Raw genomic sequence first — 14,632 nt, 5'->3', positions numbered from 1 at the left:
GTAGAGTCAGTCAGGAAGGGGAGACTTGGTCATTTGCAAAGCATCCCTCACAAAAGATAAAAGAGAATAAAGAAATTGTATTTTGGAAACTGACGTTGAGTTTCCTGATAGCAGTTCTTGCTAAAGATGGAAGCAGGGAAGCTGTGCTATGTATGTTGCCACAAATGAGGCTTCCAGTAGATACCCTATGTGTGTGAAGATTTTGCTACCTCATGAAATATGAAAAAAGTGAAGTTTACGTTTGTAAAGAAAAGTATGTCTCTGTTATGAGGGTTTTGTATTAGTTTGCTCTTTTCTCAAGTGAAGAACAGAACTGATTTGTACGTCTCATTCTTTAAATGCTCAGGAGAGTATACACTTGCAAATCTGCTAAGTGTTGTTAGATGAAGCCTAATTACTCTAATAGCTGAGAGCGCAGAAGTAAAGTTTCTCTGGAACTTGCTTAGTAGTAACTGCCCAGACACAGGAAATTAAAAACAACATGTAATCGGGTTTTCTTTCCCAATTTTGAACCCACAGGCAGATCCTTGAGGCCACCAAGAATTTCATTGTCAGGGAGTGAAGGAAAAGGAAATATATCAATAGCAGATAATTGCATTAGGGTATTTTGAGTGGATAAAAATTTAAATCCATACAGAAAGCAAGGTTAACCTGCCCATCCACAGGAAAAAATCTGTAACGGAAATTCAAGGTATATTCATTCATTAATAATATCTGTATAGAAAGGTCAAATATGTATCAATTTCAACCCACTTGCTGTTTAGATCGTTGTTTCACAGGGATATTTTTCCTTTCAGCCTTGTGGGGAGAGCTTAAAATCATAGAAGACTTTTCTCTACAGTTTATTAGCCAGCACACAGCACACAGTGTTATACCCATTTTTCATTCCTGCTGTTTTTGCTTTTGTATATACATTTGCTGTTGGGGTTACCGAAGTTTTCTTCTGAGGTCTCATTCAATTCGTTCAATGACCTACATCATAACAGAAAACTATAGTCACTCTGGCGAAGGCGCTTCACTGCCACAGTCTGAGAGCTCTGTGAAGCTGAACAGAACATTATTGGATGTATTTTTATAGATAAGAGATCCTGCCAGGCAGATCAAGCAAACTGACTTTGGATGTTCATAAAAGATTTATAAAACAAAACAAAACAAACAAAAAAAGCAAAATAACAAAAGAACCTGCAGAGGGTAAAGTTCACTTACATGGTTTTTAGCTTAAACACATGCCTTGGCATTTTTTTGCTTCATGAAGGATTAAAGCAACTTCATGAAGGATTAAAGCAATTTGAGTATCAATTAAGTTGCTTTTTCTAATAAAGTAAAATTACTGGTAAGGTAATTACCTTGGTGTTGTTGCTTATTGCCTACCTGTTGCTGCTGAGAATACAGATGTTCTCAAGAGAGCCAGCTTAGATGGTTTTTTTTGTTTTTCTTTTCTACATTTTTTTCTTACTCTTCAGTTCAAATAATACAATGTGTTGCTACTGTCATGACAGGTAGTAGGGAAGACCTATTGTCAGCTCTGTAGACTCTCAAGAAATATGCCTTTTTTATTGGTCTGTAAGTATAAAGAAAAAAGTATGATGCTGTTGGTTTCTTTCTGTCAGGCAGACTTAGTAGTTTCCCTAATCCTATTATTGTGCTCTAGGCTTCAGTCATGTTTTCTTTTTCATTCTTTGTTTATTAAAGGTTGAATCTTGTTTATTGATTGTCTAAAGTAACTCTATTTATTGAGAGAGGAGATATTTGAAGGAAATGGGGCAAGATCAATAACTTCTCTGTTGTATAATCTACACAAGCCTGTAGAATCCTGTGGTGGAGTGAAAATACTAAAGCAAATTGTTAGTGGAGTGCTCCTACCTTAGCCATAGTTGTTGTGCAGGTGCTACTAGACTGAGTTCAACACACACGGTGGTCGGTAAACCTTAGTTCACTTTTTAAGTGCAGAAAGGTGACTTGCTGTGGCACAGCCTTCACCCTTCCCTGGTGCTCTCTGGAAACTCTGCTGGTGGCGGATCTACTGTGACATCTTTGCTGTGCAGTTGTTGCACATTTTACCACCTGTGAACACGTAAAAAGTAAAGGGTAATGCCTTTGGAGATGTCCAGAAATAGTAGTTGTTACCTGTATGCTGACCTGCTTAAACAAGAGGCAGTCAAACCCCTACTTTTTGTTTGCTTGCATGAGCATATAAATTACTTGAGGAACTAAAATACAAAATATTGAAGTGACTGTATTTGAAAATGAGTTACATTATTGCCTCTTGTCCTGAGGAGTAGGTGGTAGTTAGGACTACTTGATTGGTTACCTTTTATTTTTTATTTTTTTTTTTCTTCATTGTCCTCTCCAGTGGAAAAAGTAAAGAACCAATGGGATAACACCCAGCATGGTGTGGAGGTGCGGCAGCAGCAGCTGAAGTACATGCTGTCAGACAGCATACAGTGGGATGAGCGAAGAAAAGAAATGGAGCATCTCATGGAGCAGTGTGAGATCCGTCTGCGCATGCTTCAGCAGGCCCCAAAGGATGTGCTTGTCAAACAGATTTCAGATAACAAGGTAAGACCATCTGCAGTTGACTTCTCGGTCCGTGTGATGCTATTGGATTCATTTGATATCTGGATGTAAGGTTGATATGGTGGTTCTGTGATTTTGGGCACTCTGTGCTCTAAATCACTTTTTTTCATCAGCCTTCCTGAGAATTACTTTTGAGAGGAAAACAGGTGGCATAAATACTTGTGTGCCTTTTTATAAGCGTGGCTGAGAGGAGCATAGCATAATCTGATAAATGATGCTACGCAAAAAATCCTTGTCTTGATAAAAGTTTTATCATAGAACCACAGCATGTAGCAGAAATCTATTAACAATAGTAAATCCAGGCATGGGAGAAGTTATATAAAATTATCCCAAGTTTCACTTCTGATTGCTACAAAGCATATTCATCTTATTTTTTCCCTCAATTCCACATGAACTTTGTTGCTTTTTGTATCACAGTGAACATGCTGTGATAAATCAGTAAATCTGATGTCCTTTGTGGTGGCTGTTTGAAAAAGGGCAGGCTGTAGGAGGCTCAGGGTAAGAACTAAAGAGACTAATGATTGAGGAAGGACTCTTATCAGTGTGGAACTCAGAACAATCTTTAATACACTTCAAAAAAATGTGTGTATGTATGTAAATAGACATTCAGTGTAGGGATGTGGCTAGGTATGAAAAAAAGGAGAGAGCTTAGTAATGTGTATTTCTCACTGACCCTAGCTATTTCAGTAAGCAGTAAAATTTTTTGTTCTTCATTGCCTTTCCAGTGTGAGCAGAGAATTGGAAATGGGCTCTTAGGCCTAACTTTTTGCTTTTTCAAAGGAAATTAGGCATGTGGCCAAACATTGAGTATGGAAATAAAAAAGATACAACTGATTAATAAATAAATAATATATATATTTTATTTTATTTAAAGCTCTGTAAGGGCTAAGTACATTATATCGTGCCAGTTGTATCAGTGTTAGCATAACTTAGATTTGTTCATGCTGCTAAAACCTAAAACTATTTTTACTTCTGTTGCCAGTAAAACACAGAGGAAAGTTTTCCTAGTTCTTGCTGGCTTTAGCAATATAATTTTTCTCACTTGTGTTTTGGTTCATTGTTAGAATGCTTATTATTTAATAGACCTTCTTTTAAAAGGAATTTTATTCCATAAAAGAATTATGCACATTCCTGCTTTTTTAAGCATAAAAAGGTATTATAATGATAATTAGATAATATGGAAAGCAGTCTGATTTTGATTTTGCTTTAATGTCTTATTCTGAAATTCCTTTTTAGCTGTTAATACATGATTTGCATAGGGGAGACATCACAGTAGCTGCGTTCAATGATCTTTCTAATAAACTTCTTCGAGAGTATCGTGAGGATGACACAAGGAGAGTGAAGGAAACCACTGACCAAATGAACACTTGCTGGGTTAATCTGAACGAAAGGTAATTGGTTGCAAGGTTTCACTATATACCTTTCTGTTTTAAACTTGTATCTTACGTTTATCACTTACACCTATTTCAGTCTCATCTCTGCAGGCTTAGCTTTACTGCAGTATTTAGCTCTGCTTCGGTGGTTTGATCAGTTGTAGTGAAGCTGAATTTTGATGATGGAAATTCCCCCACAGTTTATTATGGAAGGCTTCTGTACGACTTCCAATTCTTTGTTCAAAAATGATAGTAATAAGTATTAAAAAAAAAAAAGTGCTTATCTCATGTTTGTTCTCCACTTTGCTTGTGGCTATTTTTTCTCTAAAGGTCTTTGAGCAATTCTTCCTGTTCTGTGATGATGCTATGCTCTCTGTATATAAGTAGTTTGTTACTGTGCTTCCTTTTCATAAGGCTGAAAGTATTTAGCTCTGCTTTCCAATGTGTTAATTTATTTAAGGCCTTTCATCTAATGGAAACTTTTCCTGAATGGGGCTGTGCTTTGAGTTTCTGACTGCAATGTGTCTGACACTCCCATCTAGAAAGCATTTGATCTATAGGAACTGAGATTTGAAGCTTCTTTGTATTCATCCTATTCATCATTTGCAAATAAGTCTTACAAACCAAATGCTGAACACATGATTGCATGTGTTTTTTTATTTGTAATATCTTTTGTGTGTGCAAAGTAATATAGTTGCTGCAAAAAGTCTTCAGCATTTTATGGGTAATTAAGCCCAGTGTCTGACTCAATACCAGCATCTTTAAAAGACAATATACTTTGTGACTACAAGGACAGAAGAGAGATCTGATCCTATGTGTATGGGAATGGGGTAAATGACAACCAAAATCTGTGTGTATACGTACATGTAGGTGCACACAAAAAAGGGAAGCTGCTTTTTTTTTAAAAAAAAATGAGGTGTGAGTTAATTGAGAACGAATCTTTCATAGTGAAGCCTCTACAGTTGAATGATATGTCCTGGGGAATAAAAGGAAGAGAACTTTACAGTGGTAAGCAGTTGGTTTCACAGGTAATTAAGGAAGAAGAATGTAATGTCTTGTTATCCTTCCTTGGAGGAAAATGATATCTTTGTAGTTTTCTGCTTTTGATGTCACAAAGAGTTTTATACAACTCGTTTCCTTGTTATTTCCATTGAGAGATGAGATACAGAACAGACAAAACCTTATATGGCTCATTCTGTGTGATCATTTGAGAAAGAATAAAGACTTGTTGATCTCTAAATGTTTTAGAGACATCTAACATGGAGTTTTCAAACAACTAAAATATTTCATAATTGATCTAATTTGGGCATTTTCTTTTCGTGGTTCTTCAGTTAAAATGTCCAGTAGACAGAGGCAAAGGAAAGACTACTTTTAGCATATGACAAAAAATTCCATAGCTTTTTACTTTGTGAACTAGGTTATAGTGATGAGGTCACCTTTTGAAATGACCCATCTTGGCCATTCATTTGAACTGAGTCTGCACGTTCCTCTGCCTTTCCTCAGAGTAAAGTAGTATCTTTTCCAAAAATGCTGTTAACTTCATCTGAAATAGGTTGTGATGATTTCTGGGAATAGAGATGCAATTAGAGGTTGGCAAGAGAGCTCCTGGTTGGATTAGCAGTACCTTAGGTTCCAGCTCTGTAGTAGCCTGATTCAAATTCAAACTTTGCAGTTTTGTCTAGAGCTAGCATAAAGCTGCTCACCAGCAGGTGATCAGAAAGAAAAGTTCCTGACTGAAGCCTCTAATTATTTTTGAATCTGCTTGAAGTATGGAATAGTAAGCACCTTGTGTTCTATTGTGTGTAACTGAAGCTCCACAGTTATCACTGGGACTGCTATGCTGCAGCCTTACGGAGATGAACGTCTGCTTTGTTTCTTAAGTAGTGGCAGAATATACAGGAGAGCTTAGGAAACCAGTGGGTAGTCAGAGCATGGAGCTGCTCACTGTAACCCTGCAGAGCAGAGCAGAATTAAAAGGGGAGACTGCAATAAGAGTACCTTTTCAGGGGAATGAAGGTTTTTATCTTTGCCTTTAAATGCAATAAACAAAAAATCCAGTGAACCTTGAGTGCTGAGGATGGCTTAATGTGACAGATCTCAGGGCAGACAAAGACTGTGCCTGCAGTGTGCATGTCCTATGGCTTCTATAAGCACAGACCTGTATTTATGGCATAATGCTTTAAAATACCATCTCTGGCTGTAGCTATGCCTGGAGGTTGCAGAAGGGGGTCCTTATTAGCATTACCTGGAATAATCAGTCCTGAATGTCCTCAAGAGTGCTAGCAGTGAGGCTTGTCATGAAACACAAAGTTGAAGGAAAATAGTGGCATTAAAAGGCTGAAGCTTTCTCACGTTGACATTGTTTAAATTGACTATTCTGTCCACTGGCTATTTATTTTTATTTCAGGATGAAGCTGTAGTTGTTCTGCATCATTCTGCTGCTTCAGTATTAAACTGTAGTTGCCATCTAAACTGCTTTTCTTTTGATCACACACTTATATACATTGCATATTTTTAGTGTAAATCTGAAAAGAAGAATTGTGTGGAACAGGGATCTGAAACAGTGCCATGAAAGCTTACCTGCTAGAGGTATAACTCTGTTTTTTTTTTTCCTTGGATATTGCTGATCAAATCTGCTTAATCATTCTCTACTACCACTGAATTAAGTAAAATTAGCAGCAGTTTTGTGGAATTCTGTGGGTTCTCCTTACATTTAATGCTTGCCTACTGGAAAGAGAGCATCTTTTGGAGACTGTTCCGATCATTTTAGAATTCTTCGTGAATCTGAATCATCTTCTTGGCATGGAGGAGAGATTAATCTTCAATATAAAATTCTCCATCAACTTCATTTTAAATTTGAAGCCTTTACTAGAGTGAAAGTAAAATATTTGGGTCTATTCTGTAGGACAGTTGTTCACTACTGCTGTATAGGTCATCATTAAAAGCTGCCATGTAGTCTTAGAATTTTAATTGCAAATCTGTTAATTTATGCCTCTGGGTTGCATGCTTAATGCAAGGAATGATTTTCGGCTTTAATTCAAATATTGTGACAGCATTGTTACTGCAGTAGGATTTAATTTTTCACTTTAATTTCAACCAAGCAGAAAGTTTGAGAAATTAGAACTTTGGGCTGAAGATTACAATCTTCAATGGATCTTATTAGATACAAAGTTCAAGTTGTCTTAGTTCCCATCCAGTTCATCAGTACTTAGGCTTAGAGATCTGGGTCACTTGGTGTTTTATCCTCTAGGGCTTTTCTCTTTCTTTGAAGGTCACCTTTATTATCAGTCTGTTCTTGTTGTCACTCCTGTTCTTCCACCTTTGGCCTTAGCCCCCTGCTAGGGAAGAAAATCCCTGCAGAGTGAGAAGCGTTTGAAGTCAGAGCTCATAAGTGGTTTTACTTTACACTTTTCCTCACAGTTCCTTGGTGTGCTCTAATTTTTGAGCTGATGCTCGGTATTTTTTTTTGACTGTATCTGGTCAAACATTTAGTCATCCCTAGCATGCTGTTTATTTTTTATTTTGTCAAGAGGAGGCAAAGCATGCCAAAGCTTTATGCCTGAATGAAGGCTTCTTATCATGCTACTCATTTGCCAGTAGCCAAAACTTGGGGAGGCATGAAGTCAGGATCAATCCACAGAATCTCATTTTGAATAAAGCAATTATTAACAAGTGACATAAGGTCTATCCTCCAAATATTAGGGTTGTAACTCTATGCTACTGCAGGTTGTTTCTAGAAAATTCTGTTGTTTATGCTGGTATTTGGGAACGTGAGCCTGGCAAACTCGAGGTTGTGTCAGATGCTCTTAGTGCCATTGAAGGAAAGTAATGTTTCGTTTCTTGCATCTGGCTTTTCTGATGTGCTGGAAAACTGGAATACCTTCTTTGAAACAACTTCTCACACTTAACTTTGTTAATCAGAGCTTTTGAAGTTGCTGACTTATAACAGTTTTCAATATAAGTTTTGTTTTAATGATGAGGAAACAGTTCAGATTCCAGAAGTGCAATCTGATCTACTCTCAGGAGGTCTGTTCAAGTTGTGTACTTGTAGGCTAATTCTAAAGGTTTTGAATCAGTTCCTTGCCTTCAGTTGCACATCTGGAGAATTTTTTGATTGGCTCAAAATCTGGGCTATATTCTAATTCTGCCAGTTGTCTTTTCTTTAAACATGTTGAGTATGGGCTGACTGTTACGACTATAATATATTAGTCTTTGTCTTATAGCAAAAAGAATCAGGTATTTGACTTTTCATACTTCCAGAGTTTAATTTTGCAGTAGATAGGAATTAGGGGAAATGTTTCTGCTCACTGTAGAAGAAAAAAATTCCTCCAAGTTCTCAGTGTTTCTACTCCATGTCATTTGTGTTGAAGAGAAGCATTCACACATTTCACATATGGGAATGACCTCTGCTAATAAGAGCAGCATAAGCCTGTGATGATAATGCTCAAAAAGATACCTCTGATTCTTCCACATGTATTCTTTAAAAGCACTGTGAAATACATAAGTTTGGAATATCTGTTGATAAGTAAAAATATAATGATCAGAGAAACAGTGGTATAAATAATGATAAAACAAGCTGATACAGAGCTATAGTTTCTTAATAAAGAGAAGTTTCAGATTATCTTTTAGAAGTTTCATTGTGATGTGTGTAATACTGAAGAAATATATTGACGCTTGCTGTCTTGTTTTCAGAGCTGTTGATAGGCAGAATATCTTGGAGACAGAGCTGAAGACAGTACAGACCTCATGCAAGGATCTGGAAAGCTTCCTCAAGTGGCTTCAAGAGGCAGAGACAACAGTTAATGTTCTTGCAGATGCTGCTCGGCGTGAGAACACAGCTCAGGACAGTGCCTGTGTAAGGGAACTCAGAAAACAGATGCAGGTGAGAAACTGCTGGTTATTGTGCTTTCCCTCAGTGGCAAATATTATAAAGGAAATCTAGTTTCACCCACTGGAGAGTGGAGGTTTACAGCCTATTGGAATGTATTTAAAAACAGTATCTGAGAAGTCAAGTGTGAGAAGGAAGCAGATATATTCCCTAAGATTTGAAATGTAAATGTGTGTTTTGTGGACATCTATGCCACTTAGTGCTCTCAAACCTCTTTGTATGTTGGCTGTATTCAGGAAGAGTAGGAAGGAGGGACTGAACCTGGGTTCAGTCTTCATTAAGGGTACAATGCATTGATGGGAAAACAGGACTGTTTCTTAAAATTTATGCATTTGGGCCTGTGGCAGGAAAAAGCTGAGCATTGCTGTATTGTCTTTCTGTGCTGCATGCATTTCCTATGTTGTCCTGTTTAACAGATTTGAATGCTTTCATGTGTCATAATTCTCCTGAATCTTTTAATATATACTTTTTCCTTTAATTAATTTACCTTATTTAGTGTAGTTATTTTGATACGCACAAAGCTGAGAAGCTCTCAAATCCTGTGCTCTTGAGTTTGGAGCCATATTTTCTGTGGTCTTAATTAATGATGTTTGGGCAACAAGGTTCTGCTATTAATAGGGCTCTAATCTGAACATATCTGTGTTGAGTTTAAATGAAACGAGGCAATTTGAATTATCTGATAACAAATTACTCACTGTGATTAGAAAGAAAAGAATGATATATTCTGGTGTTTTGTGCCTACGGAAGATGACATGTCAGTCAGTGACGTTTCTGTGATTATGGTCAGTCAGGTACTCATCTGTAGAAATGTGTCTCTCTGATAACAAGAAAAAGCTGTTATTTTGCACCGTTATATAGCACTGCTGGCTATATGCTGTTGTGAAGCATCTTGGTAAGGGAAGATTGTTTGCTTCTTCATTGTTCTTCGTTTTGATTAAAACTGATAGAGTAATGCTATGTGAAGGGAGAATTGCTGGGCAAAACTTCCAGCTATGTGGGGAACACTCTATCACATCCATTGTCCAGGCTTGTAACCATAGCCTCTGAGAAGGGAGATGTAGATGCTGGACCTGGCCTCCCCTTGTGGTATTCCTTGAGCTGAAATTGTCTGTCTTGCTCCTATACACTGTGTAGATGCAGTGTAATTGTTTGAGTTACCTATTGCTTTATTGTAATATTTTCAGCTTCCAAAGTATTGATAAATATAGGTGAAATATATGCTGAAAACAGACTAAATATGATTATTTTTTATTACTGTGCATATTATATATATTTTCAAAATAAGATAATCTGTGTTGGGCAATGGAGATGGAACTGTCTTCCATTGCATTTCAGGACTAACTTGTTAGGCTGCAGCTCAGATCACTCTGCGCAGGACTCAGTGATATGGGCACTATTGAAACCTTTTTCTGACTTCCACTGCAACGTCTGAGGTTAGGAATAGTACCATAAAAATAATCTCAACTTTGAGCAAGGCAGAAGGTAGTGATTTTTTTTAATTAATTTTTTTTTAAGAGTTGAATTTTGCAGTTATAGTGTTAGTCTTTTTATTTATTTGCCATGATCAAAATGTAGCCAAAGGCTTTCTTTTCAAGTAGCTGCTGGAACCAGTCTGTGTCAATCACTGTATCCAGTATGTTTAGTAGCCACCTGAAAAAGGTTTAAATCTAAAGATGCAGAAAGTGAACTAAGAAACAGAATTAACTCTGTGACAACAGGGATATTGAGACCTGTGCCTACAGATGTATAACTGTTCAGAATAACTTTGTCTTGTTTTATTGTAAATGGACTGTGTTTGGTCTCATTGTTAGAATCAGGCTTGTATATTAGCTGACAAGGTAAAAAAAAAAAAAAAAAAAAAAAAAAAGCAAAACTGTAAGAAGAGGGCAAGTGTAAGCTGTGGACATTGTTTGATGTAGAAGAGATTTGAGTTCCTGCACATTTATTTCTCGATGTTCTGATGTTTCTAGACCTGTCCTGCTGCATATGTTACTTCCAAAAAAAATTTATTTGCAGTGTTATCAGTTAACGGTGCTAGGCTGGAGCTGTACTTGTGGTGGTAGAGGAGAATAGGTGTAAGCCAGGAGCAAGACAGTACAGGGGAATAGTTTAACTGAGTGGTGGAAATGATGGGGAAAAAAAAAGCCAAATTTGAGGTGGAGGATACAGGTAGTAAGATTTCTAAATATGGGATGGGAACAGTTTTTCAATCTGTCCTGTACGAAGAACCTGCGCCTGGCACTCATCCTTGTAACTGTGAAGTGCCTAAGAAGAGGCATGCCAGCATATAAATCACCAACATCTAAACTGTGAAGTATCTAGAATCACAGAAACTTGTCACAGTTAATTCTAACTTTAGATGGTGCCTCTGTACCATCCTCAATGATGTGCTTGAAATGTGTGCATATGTTCATATGGCAATATATATGTTAAGTAATATGATCACTTGTTATAGGGTCTTCAAATTCCAAATCTAGATAAAAATATGGTACACTTTGAAATGCGATATGCCCTGATCTTACTGTAAAATTAAATAAAAGCATTTATCTTAGAAGGTGAATTACGTTTAGATCTGAATTACATTTAGATTACATTATTCAACTGAAGCTGAAGATAAGAATTAGTGTGTTTTTTTGTATAATGTGTTTGTTCTTCTCATGAAAGAAATGGTTTACATGTTCTGTAAAGTATCTATGTTGTCAAATATGTTAATTTTAAATTTTTATATTTTTTAGTATTTTTCATTCCATAGTTCACTGGTCTTCCTGTCTGTCAGGAAAGACAAATGTTACAGATCTGTTAACACCCCCGAGAGAAGGAAAGATGATAAAAACCCCATGCGGAGAACACACATAATAACTTACTGTTTTTCTTGATACCTGTTGGCATAACTTACTCTGGAAGAGACATTTTCACTAACTGAATTTTTGGTTTCATTTTAGAGTGTGTATCAGACGGTATTTCCTTTATTTGCCTATTTGGATCTTGTTTGGTAGAGGCTATGTCAGTATACTTATTCAGTTTGTGATGAATATTTCATTCCTGATGGAACTATACTTTTTAAATGGACTTGAGAAGACAGTTTTCCCTGATACTAAGTTATCTAATCTGTGTTGAGACAGTCATCTGCTGTTTACTCCTTGTTCTACCATGTGTAGTGTTGATGATGGCCTCCCTGAATGTTTGTTGTAGCAGTCCCTATAATACAGATTGAGCTAGAGTGAACATATCACCTTCAGAAGGAATGAGAAATAGCTGTCTCTGGTAATGCGGTACTTAGGGGTGCATTGGCTGTATTGCATTGGGAGTGCCTTGCTGATAGCTAAACTCTTCCATGGTTTTGAATGTCCTACTGTCATCCTTAGATGGCTTAAATAATTCTGCTTTGTCATTGGAAAAATATCAAAATGGTGTTAGCTCTTTGGATTCAGTGATGGCTAGGAAATGAGTGGTGGCACAACTGTATACTTTCACTTCACCAAAACCTTTGTTTCTTATCCTAATAAGTCATTAAGGGAAAGGCTTAAGTGGTTTTTAGGAGCCCTTTCCTACTTTCTGTTGCAAGTGAGAATCCTTTGAGATCACTTTGACTAAATTAGCTTTGAGTTTTTGTAGCAGAAAGGTTTACCCCCTGTAGTTTTTCCTTTTGTATTTGATAATCTGGTTTTGAGAAGCACCCATGTGATTTATTAGTCTTTAGCATGTAGCTGATACAATTAGAGCAGGTATCTCTCTGCTTCTCTCTGAAGATTTATAATACAGTCTGTTATTCACTCACTACAGCTCTGCCAGAGCTGCGTTCAGTCTGAGAGCGAGAGCATCCTTTGCCAGAGTGAGGGAGCAAAAGCTCAGTCTGCCGGTTGAAAGCAGCTACTAAACGAGAGCATCCGTAGTGACACACTGGAGCTGTCTTCCCAAAGGAATTTTTTTCTTGTTTCTGCAGCTTTCGTGCTTAAATTAATAATCTTTCCTGGCTATTTAGTGTACTCTTGAACGGTGGCAGATACTCGTCTGCTCAACAACTTCATTCACTCTCAGCACAGGCAGAGCTGAACAATACTGGTTAGACAAATCTCTGAAGATTTTTTTTTTTTTTTTTTTTTTTTTTTTTTTTGCATTTTCTTCTCGTCGTTATTTTGAGAGAGAAACTTATGCTATATCAGCCTGCTTTGCCTTTGAAGCCTTTAAAGCCTGTAGCTCTCAGAAGCAATCCTGGAAGAGAGCATGCTCAGAAAGCTGGCAAATCATTGTCCAGTGACCGGGAGGAAATGATAGTTGCTCTTCATTTATAATGCAAATTCTGAGGTGTCTTCAGAAGTGTGGCAAACTTAAAATGATGGCTGTGGTGAGAACATCTCTGCAGAAAGTTGTGGTATTGTTGCATCGTTTACAAAGGATGGCAGTTTCTTCTCCACGTTATCAGAAGCTGTGTAAGGTAAGAAATGCAAGATCTGAATCCGAAGAATATCGAATGCTAACTTTTATCTTTTTTTCCTTTTTTCCTTTTTTCTTTTTTTCTTTTTTTTTTTTTGAGATAAAAAGAAAAAAGAACAGGACAGATGTGAAAAGTATCTAAGCTATATAGCATATTTTAAAGCCTGCTCATGTGCATGTTTTGTTGAAAGAATGATTAAAAATAAGTGCTTTTCAATTAAGAATATACTCCAAAAAAAAGTGCTGTATTATTTATCATTTAAGCATCTGGAAGGAAAACATTACCATTCAGTTATGTTCTGTAAAATACATGCTGCCACATCTGCTTTTCCAAAGAAGTTGGTGAATTCTTGATAAATGCAGTACTTTAACTCCTAGGTACCCATTATGTAGAACTGCATTACATAATAAAACCCAGTGGTTTGGTTTTGAGTTTAATTAAACTTTTAGTCAGGAATAAGTTCAGCAGACTAATTGGCAGCAATTTTCACATCACTTGCCAGCATTTACAGAGTTCTTTCAGAAATTAGGAAAAAAAAAAAAAAAGAAAAAAGTTGCATAAAAAGCTTGTTGACACAGACTGCCACTCATATTGGCATTTTTGCTGTTAACTGTTTTGGTGGCTGATTGTTTCAGTTTCCACCAAAAGTATTTTACTGTTTAATTGTCTTTGCACAGATGCAGTAGTTGGGACTTTCAATATTGTGGTAGCAGTGTAAGCTACCTAGTAAACAAAGCTTTTTAGGCAGGTTTATCATTCATCAGATTAAATTGTTTGTAAGATACACAAAGTTGATAAGCAAGTAACACCGCTGTGTCAGTTCCTGTGTGGAGTGGTCAAACTGTGGTGTACTATTGCACTTAAATGCAAAGGTCCTTCTCCATAACTTTGGCTAAAAATAAAATTGGAGAGATCTTCAGCTGTGTACTGACATTAACCATACATGAAGTCTTTCTGGCTGCCTTTCAACTTGATTTTTATTCTCACTGCTTGTGATGCTTTCACAAAAAACCTCAGGCAGCTTTAAAGCGCTCTTAAGTTTGTGTGCAAGCATAGGACCAAAGTGTGTGACCATGCTCAGAAGCCTCATTCCAAGCAAAGCTACTACAACTCCTCATGCTTGCTTCAATCTAATACACATTTTATGAGCAACGTGCATTAAGAGAAATACAAAAATCTCATACAATAAAAAAGATCTCACCTTTAGGATCAAACTTGAAAGAAAGAAAAGAATGTAATGTGATATTTGTTGCATAACGTTCAAGTCTGTAGTATGGGGAAAAGCAAATCACTTTCACGTGGGTCTTTCAGTGTGCTTCTGTTTACAGGGCTTTAGAGTTTCATCTTCATTATGAAGAA

General features: G+C 36.8%; 1 protein-coding gene across 9 annotated transcripts in view; it reads left to right on the top strand.

Moving 5' to 3' along the window:
• The window catches only part of UTRN (utrophin), a 344,046-nt gene that overhangs the window by 141,061 nt on the left and 188,353 nt on the right, over positions 1-14,632 (top strand). For 8 of the 9 annotated variants that reach the window (XM_048937877.1, XM_048937878.1, XM_048937880.1 and 5 more), the window contains 3 exons: positions 2,354-2,559; positions 3,814-3,968; positions 8,643-8,832. In XM_048937877.1, coding sequence (XP_048793834.1) covers positions 2,354-2,559; positions 3,814-3,968; positions 8,643-8,832 — 551 coding nt within the window. Of the gene's footprint in view, positions 1-2,353; positions 2,560-3,813; positions 3,969-8,642; positions 8,833-13,001; positions 13,274-14,632 lie in introns of those variants that run through there. The other variant, XM_048937884.1, reaches the window with a different exon arrangement.

This window comes from Lagopus muta, chromosome 2 (genome assembly GCF_023343835.1).
Source record: "Lagopus muta isolate bLagMut1 chromosome 2, bLagMut1 primary, whole genome shotgun sequence".
Lineage (NCBI taxonomy): Eukaryota > Metazoa > Chordata > Aves > Galliformes > Phasianidae > Lagopus > Lagopus muta.
This window is presented reverse-complemented; position numbering and strand designations above follow the sequence as displayed.